Source organism: Dermacentor albipictus, chromosome 1 (genome assembly GCF_038994185.2).
Source record: "Dermacentor albipictus isolate Rhodes 1998 colony chromosome 1, USDA_Dalb.pri_finalv2, whole genome shotgun sequence".
Classification (NCBI taxonomy): domain Eukaryota; kingdom Metazoa; phylum Arthropoda; class Arachnida; order Ixodida; family Ixodidae; genus Dermacentor; species Dermacentor albipictus.
In genome coordinates, this window is record NC_091821.1 from 262,808,493 (window position 1) to 262,821,411 (window position 12,919).

At 47.3% G+C, this 12,919-nt stretch overlaps 1 protein-coding gene across 4 annotated transcripts in view; it reads right to left on the reverse strand.

The window, feature by feature from the left end:
* Positions 1-1,872: 1,872 nt before the first annotated feature.
* LOC135902874 (serine/threonine-protein kinase 17A-like) overlaps positions 1,873-12,919 on the reverse strand; it is a 220,337-nt gene continuing 209,290 nt past the window's right edge. For all 4 annotated transcript variants that reach the window (XM_065433151.1, XM_065433149.1, XM_065433150.1 and 1 more), the window contains 4 exons: positions 11,365-11,525; positions 7,269-7,421; positions 5,365-5,491; positions 1,873-3,495 (listed from right to left, as the gene is read on the reverse strand). In XM_065433151.1, coding sequence (XP_065289223.1) covers positions 3,310-3,495; positions 5,365-5,491; positions 7,269-7,421; positions 11,365-11,525 — 627 coding nt within the window. In that variant the 3' untranslated portion in view covers positions 1,873-3,309. The remainder of the gene's footprint in view (positions 3,496-5,364; positions 5,492-7,268; positions 7,422-11,364; positions 11,526-12,919) is intronic.

A 12,919-nucleotide genomic window follows, 5' to 3' on the forward strand; every position in this document is an offset into this window, starting at 1 on the left:
GTCCTCTACGAAATTACGCAATGAAAGAACAAAGGTAACCAAAATATTCAAACTGCAACAAATGTACGCCTTCAAGCGGGCAACTCATCATCGGCAACTCGTATTGAAATAATTTGCTCGGCAGCTTCTCGCACGCTAGGTTACCTGCGACGGAACTTGCAGCTTCCACCAGCAGAAATAAGAAAGCACGCAGATTAGACATACATTCTCCCTAAGCTTGAGTATGCTTCCACCATATCGGATACCTCAGAAACATACCTTAACACACTAGAAGCAGCACCACTCCGCGCCGCACGATTTATCTCTTCTGAGCATGACCCAATATTGAACTGCGCCGAAGCTCCATATCAGATATGCTATCTCTTCATTACCACTGCGTGACCTTCCACCTGTGCCTCCATCAAACGCTTTTACTACAATCTACAATCAAGAAACCCTTTACTGAAAGCACCATGAATATCATCTTCCCGACTTTATAAGTAACCCGATAGCGCACATTCGCTGACGCACGTCAGCGATGACCGATTCCTTTTTTTTTCATATGCAATAACCCTAGGAGCACGGCCTCTTGTACAGACTGCCGCTTTGCAGCAACAACTGTTCAGAATAATCACATAAAACAATATATTTGCTGTATCTCATCAAATCATCGTCAACATCGCTTGCTGTTAGCATGGATGGAAAAACTTTATTGATGTCCATCGGAACGTGCCCTAGCATGTAGCGGGCTGCTCCCACGTCGGGACACAAAGACCTAGCCTCTCCGCCACGTCGCGGGCCCATTGGACTGCCCATAGTTGTGCTGAAAATCGGAATGCGTAGGGCACCCTCCCACTAGGATGACGTAATGTCTTCGTCATCCCGTAACGCTGGGCACCGCCAGAGCATGTGTTCTAATTTGGCAAAGTCTGGGCGAAGTCTGAGCAAAGCGCGCAAGTGTTTGACGTCTGAATTTTGGGATAGATCCGGTGTAAGAGTGCGAGACTAGGGAATGCCCCGACGTACTTGCAAGATTCTGAATGTCAATGCCGGAGGCCTGTTCAATTCACTGTGCGGCGGCGGATACTTCCGCCTCCCCAGATAAACGTACTTTGCGAGTTCGTTGTACGAGGCAGGGGGATCCCTATTGTCCGCAACCTCAGCGCCGAGCCACCCGCGGTAGCTACGCGGTCAACGACTCCTCGCTCAGCTCTGTGGGCCGAATAGTTGAGGTTTGACGGGGCGCCCTTGATAAGTCCCATGTGAGCAGAGAACCAGACGATCGTGTGTTACTTGACTTCCTTGTCCCGTAGGATCCACAAGACAGGTTTCGAGACGGTGCCCTTGTCGAATGCTCGGACCGCTGATCTCGAGTCATTGTATATCGTCGTTCTCCCGTCGTCCAGCAGGGCCAACGCTATTGCGGCCTGTTCCGCAACCTCGGCTGCCGTCGTCCGGAGCGTCGAGGAGTTTGCGATTTTCTCTTCTTGATCGATGCTGCCTGTAGCGAACGCCTTTCCGACGGGGTACCAGGCTGCGTCGACGAAACAAACTCTGGGCGCGTGCGCCGGCCTCTTTCAGGAGGGCTTTAGCCTTATCCCGTCCTCTGCCCACGTTGTACTCGGGGTGGATATTCCGAGGAATGGGGGTAACGTTCTCTCTGTTGAAAAGCTACCAGTGCCTTACTACATGTGTCCTGCCCCATTATTATCCTACGCTGTTTCTCTTGTGTTATTGGAGTTTTATTTAGTATATGCGACCCAATATTGTCACAGCCCCCGCCATATGCAATGATTTCGGGCCTTTAGGGCTACAATAAATGAAATAAAGTATTCTATGATGAGTATTATGAAGAGCGGGACATACCCGTTGGCAAATATCCAGTGACCCAAGTTGGCGTCAAAGAGGTTTATTGGGAGAAAGAGCAAGAGATTTATTATGAAACAAAAACTGAGAGGTCGGCATGAACTACCATGTTCTAGCCTGGTACTCAACGCTGGGGAAGGGAAAAGGGGAACACAATTGAAGGCAGAAAGCAAAGATGGTGATATGAAAAGAAAGAGCATGAATAAAAAATTCATCGGAAACAATTATTACAATCGTATATCCAGTTCAATGCCCCTAAAAAAACCCACAAGGGCCTTCATAGCCTGACACAGGGAGTATTTTGACCATAGATCTAAAAGAAGGCTTTCAGAAAGTGGCCGGTTATCGATTCTTTTCCAAATATCCCTCCATTTGATTGTCTTTCTCGCAGGTACAGCAGGCACACACAAAGCAACAGTGACCCAACTTGGCGTCAAAGGCGTTCAACGAAGAGCGGCACATAGCCAGTGGCCCACGTAACCCGCAAAGAAAACTGGTCTGGGAATGCTAGGAATGCTATTCTCATTAAAACAGATTTGCTCTCAACCAGAATGCCCTCTCCCCTCCCACACACAATAAAGAGAAAAAAAATACTACACTATACTTGCCGATCATACGTACTCCATTGCCTATGCAGGGATGCGCCACAAAAAGACACAGCTTCAATGATAACTGGGTTTCATCTCATAATCCATTGTGCGGCGGAAGGGTACGGAGATAGGAACAAATGCGCGAGAACTGTACAGTCACCCGCGTACATTATATAGATGCATCTCACCCGCGCAAAATGCGCTCATGATCTAGAAACAGAGTGCGCTGATTAAGGAGGAGCAGACGTTCATGATACCGTGTAATCAGGCTGCTTTGACAAAAAAAGTATTGTGCATTCCCGACTCTGATTATCGCAGCACGGCAATAATAACAACCCAATTAAACGGGGAAAAAAGCGCTTGGAGGTGCTGTAGTAATGTTTACTGTATGCTTTTTTCTTGATGGGGGAATGGGGGGCGCAGATTCAATGGAAACACTTATCTGAAGAATTTATTTACTCTTCAGTAAGCTTACAGCCATAAATATAACAAGAGAAAAAACATTCAGACAAAAATGAGAGGTTGTACTTCCTGCAAAATATCATCAGCTTTCTGCATACGTACGAATAAAATTTGGTCAACCTCTGAGGAACTGTTCATTTTCACGGCCCGAGCATAATCACAGGAGACGAAGTTATTCGCACGCGGTAAGTAGGGAAAGGTGAGCAAACGACAACAAGATTTATAGGCGCATGCAACATGACACACTTAGACAGTACTTAAATACAGTGTTATGCATTGAGTGTGATTCACCGTTACAGAGGCAATGGCAAAAGGAGTGCAAACAATGGCGGGACACAGTTTTTTTGGTGCGCGCGAAGGTTCTTCAGAAAGGGCCGTGTTTTGAAGCCCTGTGCGACGTAGTGGCGGACGCTCAGTTATCGCCAGCACAGGAGTCTTCCTCTTCTACAGTGGCGGGTGTCGCGTCGGAAGGCGGCGGCGAGACCGGCGCGTCTTCCTCACAGGCGAGCAGGACGGATGCCTCGTCACCTTGAGCCGGCGGTCGCTGGCCGCTCATGTTCGTCATGCGGCTCAGCGCCTTCAGTGCGTTGCCGCTCTTCTGCAAAACGCGGGCAGTCATCGGAGTCAAACAAGACCAGACTTTACGATATGAACGGTTACTAACTCCGTCGTGCAAGAGACTATGTCACGCACGAAGGTGCTATGGAAGCCTTCGTGTATTGCAACAAGTTTGAGTATTGAATGGAATTACGTGACACCACGGAAGACGACAAAGGTTTCGAATGAAGGTGGAGACGTGTATCAATCAAACAGTGGGCGAACAAGAGGCCCAGGTTGAGTTCCAGCCTGCATGAGGCCTTCCCTTATTCGCCCACAGTTGATCGTGACACCAAGAAAGTAATTCTAACATCCAAACCGCTGAAATTGCGACGCGATTAGTGGAACTCTCTATGCAAGAGAACTTGGTTAACAAATTTAACAAAATCTAATTGCACAAAATCCAATGTGGCTTGATTCATCACAGGATCATAGTTCCCTCTTCGTGTGCAAACTGGTAAGCTACTAGGAATTTCACAATACTACTCTGCCCATAGATGCTCTGGAGCATCTAAGGTGCACTGGACAGTGCGCCTTGAAGTACTGACAGAATTAAGAACGGCAACCAAATGGCATCGCCGCGCTTTCTCAACATTTTACGCATTTATTGTAGATGTTTATCATTTGTGGGGGTGTCCGTTCGCAGAGGGCATCACTACATACGATAACAAACATCGATGGCGACTTCAGTGCGTCCATACAACAAAGCTACGCCGTTCAGTAACAGGTTATTTGGTGGCCAGGCTGTTCCTCATAGTACGCGTATGTGACGTCGTATTCGCAGTAAGTGCTGGACACTGTACTGTTAGTAAAAAGGAACAATAAAAGCGGGTTGGAGGGTAGCCTGGTGATATATTTACGATTTGTGCAGCCTGAACGCGAAACAGTGATAATGCAGCGCAGACCGGACTTTCTATGCATCCTAGACGGCAATTATGAGATGGGAAGTGGTGAGCGTCCCTCTTCGCTACACCTCTGAAGTTGAATTTAATTCTGAGGTTTTATGTGCCAAAACCACGATTTCATTATGATTTACGCCGCACTGGGGGACTCTGGATTAATTTCAACCACCTGGGGATCTTTATAGTGCCCCCAATGCACGGGACCATGGGCGTTTTTGCATTTCACCCCCGTTTAAATGCGGCCTCCGCGGCCGGGATTTGATCTCGCGACCTTGTGCTTACTTCTAAAGTTGAAACTTTCACTGTTTAGACTCGGTGTTTGGTATAGTGCTTAAGACGGAACACGACTGGGGGCATTGTAAGCACTGAATATGCTTGGCACCTTGATCACAAAAGTTGCTGCAGGATCATGTCTTGTTGTGTGTCGTAGGCGCATAAAACAGTTCAAGTGCAACGCTCTGCGAGAACCTGTACTTGTCGATGCAGCAACAGTGGGCGATGTTTGTACGCAGAACTTTGCGCCAGAGCGATGACAAAACGCCAGGGACCACTTAAGAGATATGATTCTGGCTTGTGGCTATGAAACTTCCACATTCGAGCGCATCTACAGTACACTGAGAACAATTAAGCTACATCCCGACATGGTATGAACGCAGCCAGGATTCATAGAACGCTTATGCGCAAGAACGGCTCGTAAGAGTGAGCCTGCGAGGAGAGAGATACGACGAATACTTCTTACGAATAACAAAGTTCGTGAACGTCACACCGATTTCTTACTTACATCACCTGCAATGGGAGTACTATACTTCATGACTTAGGTATTGTCAAGCATCATATCTGCCAACAGCTTACTGCTGTTGTGCCTGCTCGCGCAACAGCAGTAAGAGTAGGATACTGTTCACTGCATGGTGCAGACTCGCCAGCGTTATGGGAAGCTACGATAAAATAAATAAAGAAAATGGCCGCACCAGCCACTTCCTGCGGACGACGAACTTCTTGAGCTTGTCCGTGGGCAGCGGCAACGAGCTGGCGCCGCGCTTGGGCACTACACACAGCCACTCGTGCTCCAGACACTGTTCCGCAGACATCCGTTTTCTGCGGAGAAGGGTATTTTCAGAGGACGGCAGCCAAGCAGGGCAACTACGAGACGAATGTAAATAGACGTTTTGAAACCGAATCAGCCTCTACTTCAGTTGTATATAAGTCGTCGGAATTCGCCTGAAGCTAATCTACCGTGATGCCACTATACGTTAGCTCACATTCCTTTGGGGGCATGGTACAGTATTAATCATATAAATCCAGTAATATGACTGAAGTTAATCCCGTACATCCGATAGCAAATAGCTTCGCAACTCGAGAATTACTATGAATTACTTTTTCCTTGCTTAGCTGCGTAGAATTTTTGCTATAACGCAGACCAAACGGGAGGGGGAGGGGGGCACAAGAAGAACGGGTAAACACAGGCACTGTTCCATTCATCTAACAACAAGCTATACAAAAGGAACAGCGTCCATGTAGCCTGCTACTCTAATGATGCATGAACTGTCGAACCCATATTAACAAAGCAGTTCGTACGATGAAAGAGTTCGGAGAAACATACGTATCGGCAAGTCGTGATCTATTATCGAAAGCGGCCGGCAAATCCCGAAAAGCTTTTGCGAATGACAAGCCGTATCAATGTGTTTCCTATTATGCAAAGATGAACGCATTTGATTCCAATTATGAATACACGAAGGAGTAGCTGTTGCGCCTAACGTTGCGTTTAATCACTTACGACAACAGAGCAAGAGTACTGACAACTGTTTAACCGGGTTTATACTCGTAGGCAAACGGCCCCACCAAACGGGTTAACTTTTAACTCAAGACAGCAGCACCTGATGTGTGAATGTTACGTTCTGTTTAGAAGCAAGGTCCCGATAAACTCGAGAGGAGGTCTTTCTTTCAACAAATAATTCGATTAAGTGGACCGTGCATGTGGCGCCATGTGACAGCTTGCTCATTAAGGATTTCACCTCTCTACACAGCCACATGAGCGCCAAATTTCAGGAAGCCCCAATTCATTATGCCCCCTGTCGCTCCCTCCCCCGAACCGGCCTTGCTGATGCTACAACCAGAAGGTCACTGCTATTACGCACAATGCGGAAACTTGCGGGAATTCAGCATTCCATTTTCTGAAATTCTATAAGAGGAGGCAGAATGCGGAATAGTCCCCGGAGAATTCCATTTCTAGAGCTACAACTCCTCACATAACAGGCGGGAAGAAGACGGGAATAGGACTTAGCCGATACATATGTACTAGTTTAAAGGTAATCTAAAGTGCCGTCTGAAATCAGCCACGAAATGCTCAACGTGCACACTAATGGTGCCTCAGGATTAGTCCAAAGCGCTAACATGTTATGATGACAGCGCGCAGCTTTTTTTTTTAGGTCTCAGAAAAATTTATTCAGGCAGTGTTGTAAAAAAAGTCTATAAATGTTTTTATGTGAAACCTTGAAGTTTTCTAGAAGATCATGCGGACTTATAGCCTTGCACATTTTGTCGTCTAATGACCGTAGACTTTTAGTAAACAACCCATTCGAAAGCGTATGAACCCAAATTCACTCAAGGAAATAGATTTTTTGACAGTTCATCTACAGAATACTTATTAACATTTGTCTAGAGACCATTTACAGACCACATAGCCAAACGAACGCTCTAGAAAAAGCTAAGCGCTTTACAATATGTCTACAGTATATCTATGGAGTAAGTGTATTTTTATAAGAAAGCAGTATTCCCAGATAAGTTTCTTAAGACAAGCTCCTGTCTCACTATTTGGGCAAGGCAATTTCAGCACAAATGCATGAACGCGAGTGAAAGCTTGGGGAACACATGCCTGGGGTTCTTTAGGATGAGTTGGCACATGAAATCCTTGGCCACGGCGGAGATGGTCTCGAAGACTGGGTCGTCGAAGTCGAAGTCCACCCTGACGATGTTGTTGAAGGTATCCGTATCCGAGTCGCCCATGAACGGTGACAACCCGGAAAGTCTGCAGGGCAAGGGAGGGTTCTCACGCGACCGCGCACGGGGGCGGTGCGCACATCACGCGGTCGGCGCGCCACAATATCGCGGTAATGTTGCTGGCGCTGAGCAGATGGGATAGTAACGACAGCAAGGCGATTTAGCCGGCCGCGTTACGGCAAAGAAAAGGAAGGCAGGCGGCGGAAGGCCAGACACGGGCGTCGCTTCTTACGTGCGCCTCTGGTTTATGGCGTTACGAAACGAACGCTGACGCAAGGCTGCACGAAGCGAACGAGCCAGCTGAACGGCTGCGCACAGAAGCTTGAGAGCAAGAAAGCCACAAAAAAACTAAGGTCCCACATGCAGCCTCGAAATCAGCAAGCGCAGAGTGCACTATGACAGCCTGATACATGGTCAAATCTTTTAGTGCTCGAACACTACCGTAAAAAATTTACAATGGCCATGGAAGACCAACCACCCGGGGAGCACTGCTGAGGCGGATTGTTTAAAACCGGATGTGAATACTATTTGCCTATGTCTTCGTTCCCTCTACAATCAACAACAACCGCACGAAACCCAGCACATGTAATGAGGAGCGTTGTTGCAACGGTTCAGTGCGGGAGCGTTAGAGCGTTAAGACACAAAAGCAGCCAGGTCCTGCCCTTCAAAAGAAAACGTTAGAACACATTCAGCAAAATAACGAGGCGAAGCATAACGGACTATACGGTTAACTAAGTATTCAAGTCAAGTGAGACACTCGTTTTAATGTGAATCTGGAGATGTTAACCTGGTTGATGGCCAGGCATGCTTGACCAGTGTTGGATGATAAATATGATATACGCAGTGATCTGGATCGCAGACATTGCAGTAGCAGATTTTTTCATCTCGGATGGCCCCGAGGGTCAACATTCGACGACTTTCAGTATTGCGACATACCACTTTTATTATGTGAACTAAAAAAAAAAGATGGCACTTCTAAGCGGCGACGGGCTAATCCTCATTGAAGAGTGCACAAAAAGGAGACACACGAAAGAGCGTCCAGGAGCGCACGCGCATGTGCAGGATACGCGGGCCAAGTATCTCAACACGGAAACAGCGTGAAGTTTACCGGTGTACATGCCTGAAAGTGTTTTTTTTTTTTGTGACCGCCGATCTAACGACATTAGATTGCTTCTCCGTCTCCATCTTTCAACATCACGTCGTGAGCATCTCAAAAATAAGTTATGAACATCGTCACCCGCGTAGACGCGTGAGCATCTGCTGGACTGTAACAGTGCAGCACATTTTACATAAGTGGCTTGTGTGTACGAGTTGCCAAAGCGCAAACTACAAATAAAGCTAAACAATTTTCGTTCTCACTTAGAACTGATGGAAAGGTTAGCTCAGTGTAAGGGCTAATAAAAATTGATCACTTCATAGCGGCGGCAGTTTTTCGACGAGCCGGTTTCGCAAAGCACACGTAGCGAACACGTGAATAACAAAGCTTCATCTCATTTTTCACTAGAACAGCACATGGCCGAGTATAGCGACACAGATTTCGAGGCTAGCGCCCACACGCAACGCGCTGTCCGCTCCCTATCTTTGACAAGCACCACAGACAAAGCAGCAGTAATACGCAAATCGGAACACTTTCAGTTTCGCAGAGAGAAATGACTTCACCAATGTCCAAGCTACACGGTCTTACAGGGTCCTGAACCTCGCAGCGGCATTAAACAGAACATCCTAGCCATTGCTAAACGTGCCCGTTGGGGCTATGTGAGCAGCAGCCAGCTGAACATCGCTGAACAACGTGTTGCCGACATGTACATTAATGTTGCACTTAGGCAAGCTCCAGGCATCGAGGAAGTCAGTGTTGCCGTGGCTTTGCCTACTTGAAGAATGCACTGAGTCGAGGCAACTAACGATGCTTTGCTAATCCCTTTTCACGAAATGTATTTTGCGCCACAATGTATACCTAGGAAATCTAAGCACCAACTTGCCCAATAAGAAGTTATTTTGGAATGTCTTCTGCTGTCCCTTTTCAAGAAATGTACTTTGCGCCACAAGATATACCTAGAGAATTCGCTAAGCCCGTTCCTCGCAACACTGCCGCCATCACCACCCTACTTCCAGCTTTCACGTCGAGGTATCTATATATACCTGTGAAATCGCCGTCGAGAGGAAAAACCTTTTCCCCGCCTCCTTCCTTCTTCAGATACGATACGGCTCAGTGACAGCAGCTTTAATTGGCCACTCGGCGTAATTTGCTTCGCCCAGCTCATCCATCCAGCATTTTATTGCTTTCATTACTTTGCCTCTTTGCAATGATGGTACGACCTACTCGTGTACATGGAGCAAAATTAGCCCAATTAGCAAAGTCTAACTCTGCACACGCCCACGCCTACGTGTTGCCGACATGTACATTAATGTTGCACTTAGGCAAGCTCCAGGCATCGAGGAAGTCCCGAAATACCATGTTGGTTTACATTCTACCAGACTATGATGATCCTTCGTTATCAATGCGATGAAAGACGGGAGCGGAAAACATGCAGTTGCCCGCACGGGGGAACCGATCCAAGGTGAAGCGCGCCGCGTTACATGCCAACGGATGAAGAATACAGACTGTCCGCGCTTTCCGGCGTTATGTTTCCGACTCCGAGGTAATATGCCTCATTGTGCGAATGTGGCCTGTTCATTGGGGCCTCGTTCAGCCAACGATCGACCCGACAATACCTGGCGTACGTTACCTTACCTTACTCCTATTATACGAGAAGTACCGGAACTATGCACACATATACACCGGTGGCTTCGTCCTATACACAACAGCTCTATCGCAGCTGTCGTCATTCCAGCAAAAGCCACCATTATCAAGTTCAAAACGTCTCATTTGACAACATCGATGGCATCGGAACTCGCAGCGCTTGGAGTCGCACTACACTTTATTAATGACGAACCAAAAGACAAATAGTCTGTTTTCTGCGCCTCGAAGACGGTGCTGCCGTGTATACTGTCCGCCTCAAGGCGCGGTCTGCAAGAACATTTGCTACTCTGAATTACAGAGGCCATACACGAGCTGACAGAGAAAGTCATTTTTCAGTGGCTGCCAAGTCACTGTGGTATTATCGGCAATGAACGTACTGATAAAGCTGCTCGTTTAGCTCACGTAGAAGACCGATGCCTATCAATCGCGCTGTCTAGGACAGATGCTGCAAGGATGCGCCGCATGTTTGCAGGCCAATGCATTACATCAGAGTGGAATGAACCACATTTTATGCATGCCCGTTCATACACCCTGCATCCAACCTTAATTCACCGACTTCAACCAAGACTTCTCCGAAAAGACACGACCATGTTGTGCAGGCTATAGTTGGGCGTTGCGTTTACCAATGCCTACGCGTTCCGCATATAGGGATGGCAGGCACCGCAGCCTGGTTTCTTGCGGCGATGAGGAAACAATTCGCCATGTTCTGCGCCAGTGCCCGCAGTACAGTGTGTAGGGACAATCGCTTTTCGTCATGCTCAACCAGTTGAATAACCAGCCTCTGTCGGAAGAATTTTACGACATAGACGGAGACTTAACATCATACCAGATGGCCGTCCAAGCGCCACTGGGCTTCTTGAGATCCACAGGCATATGTGAACGCCTATAATTGAAACGTTCTTCCTCTTTCTAACCTCCATTTCCCCTACCCCAGTGCAGGGTAGCAAACCGAAAACTCGCATCTGGTTATCCTCTTTTTTTTCCCCTTTCTTCTGTCTCACCCTCTGGCTTGCTAAACAGTACGGGGGTTTTTCGTTCACCTTTTGATGTGTGTTGACATTATACCTTGGCCCTGTAATGTCTGACGCTCCGAGGTTATCGAAGTTCACATATATTTTTGGCCACGGGACAATTCTACAGCGTTGCGTCTTTAGCTCATTTGCGAAAATTGAAGAAATGCGACGATTTGCGATCTGACAGGCTATAAGCAAGGCAAGGCGTGTGCACTCACAGGACGTAGCAGATGACACCGACGCTCCACATGTCGGTGGCAGGGCTGACCGGCTCGTAGCTGACGACCTCGGGGGCCACAAACTCTGGCGTGCCAAACATCACGCGGAGGCTAGAGTTTGGCTCGTAGAGCTGCGCCAGGCCGAAGTCGATCAGCTTGATCTGCGCAGAATGGATACGCCGACACGTCAGCGCTGCCCGCCTCAGAAGCGAGCGGCATTCAGGCATAGTTGGTTGTTACCGCTGGGATGTAATTGATATCGCAGCACGTGCTACAGTATTTTATTGAATTCTGTGACAATCATGTTTCGACAGCTCGGAACTGAGCATACGAATGAAATAACAGCGAATTCTACAGGTCCAGTTGCTGTACATTTCTTTCCTTCTCTTTTTTGAGCTCCGCAGAAAAAAGACGAAGGTCCTTCATACCGATTCTATACAAAGTGCATATTTAGTTAGGGGATTTGAAACAAGCAGCTTCGTGTGATATCCTAATAACGCACGCACATTCATGAGCGCACACGCACGCACACACACACGCACGCACGCACGCACGCACGCACGCACGCAACGTTGATTACTGATATGAGAGAATGACACTATCCGCATAAGAAAAGGCTGTCAATGAACATCTGACTTCGTTGAATACAACTTAGGACCGGGACCTTCAAGGAGACTTCAAGTACGTTACAGAAAGCTAAGCAGTGTAAACCACAAGGAAGAGCAACAGGCGTTGCCATAAGCGTCAACATAAGCATAGAATGTGTATTTATACAAGTCACTCTTGCAGTCCGCAAAGGATGTATAAAACAGATACGCATAACTCGTTAAAAATTGTTATATGCTTACAGGAATAAGACCAATCGCTGTCTATCAGAAGGACGGAATAAAAGGCGTAACTCTAGAAAAAGAAAGAAAGAAAGAAAGAAAGAAAGAAAGAAAGAAAGAAAGAAAGAAAGAAAGAAAGAAAGAAAGAAAGAAGGAAAGAAAGAAAGATAGGAAGGAATATGCAATACAACATACAACATACAGCTGCTTAAAAAATAAATTTTGGGGCTTTCCATGCCGAAATCACAATGTGATTACGAGAGACGCCGTAGTGTGGGGCTCCGGATTAATTTTGACCACACGGGGTTCTTTGACGTGCGCCCAATGCGCGGCACACGGGCGCTTTTGCATTTCGCCTCGTCGAAGTGCGGCCGCCGTGGCTGATCCCGCGCCCCGGGCTTAGCAGTGCAACGCCAAAGCCACTAAGCCACCAGGGCGGATGGTACAGCCGCTAATTATCGTTATTAATTATCGTTATCGTTAATTAGCCGCCCGCGCCTGTATATGTAACAAAGAGTTAAATGTATAAATGGGCTTCACCGGTCTTTGCATCTGTCGCTGCTATTGTTAGTGAGGCCGCTGCTCACCAACCACCGTTAGAGTAACTCGAAAAAAAACACCTGGTGACTCTTGCCATGGTGAGTAAAATAACACGTATACAAAAGCCAGGGCAAAGGTTCCCAATAGACCTTGGAAAGGGTTAGAGCACCTCGCTTCCATCGAGGAGC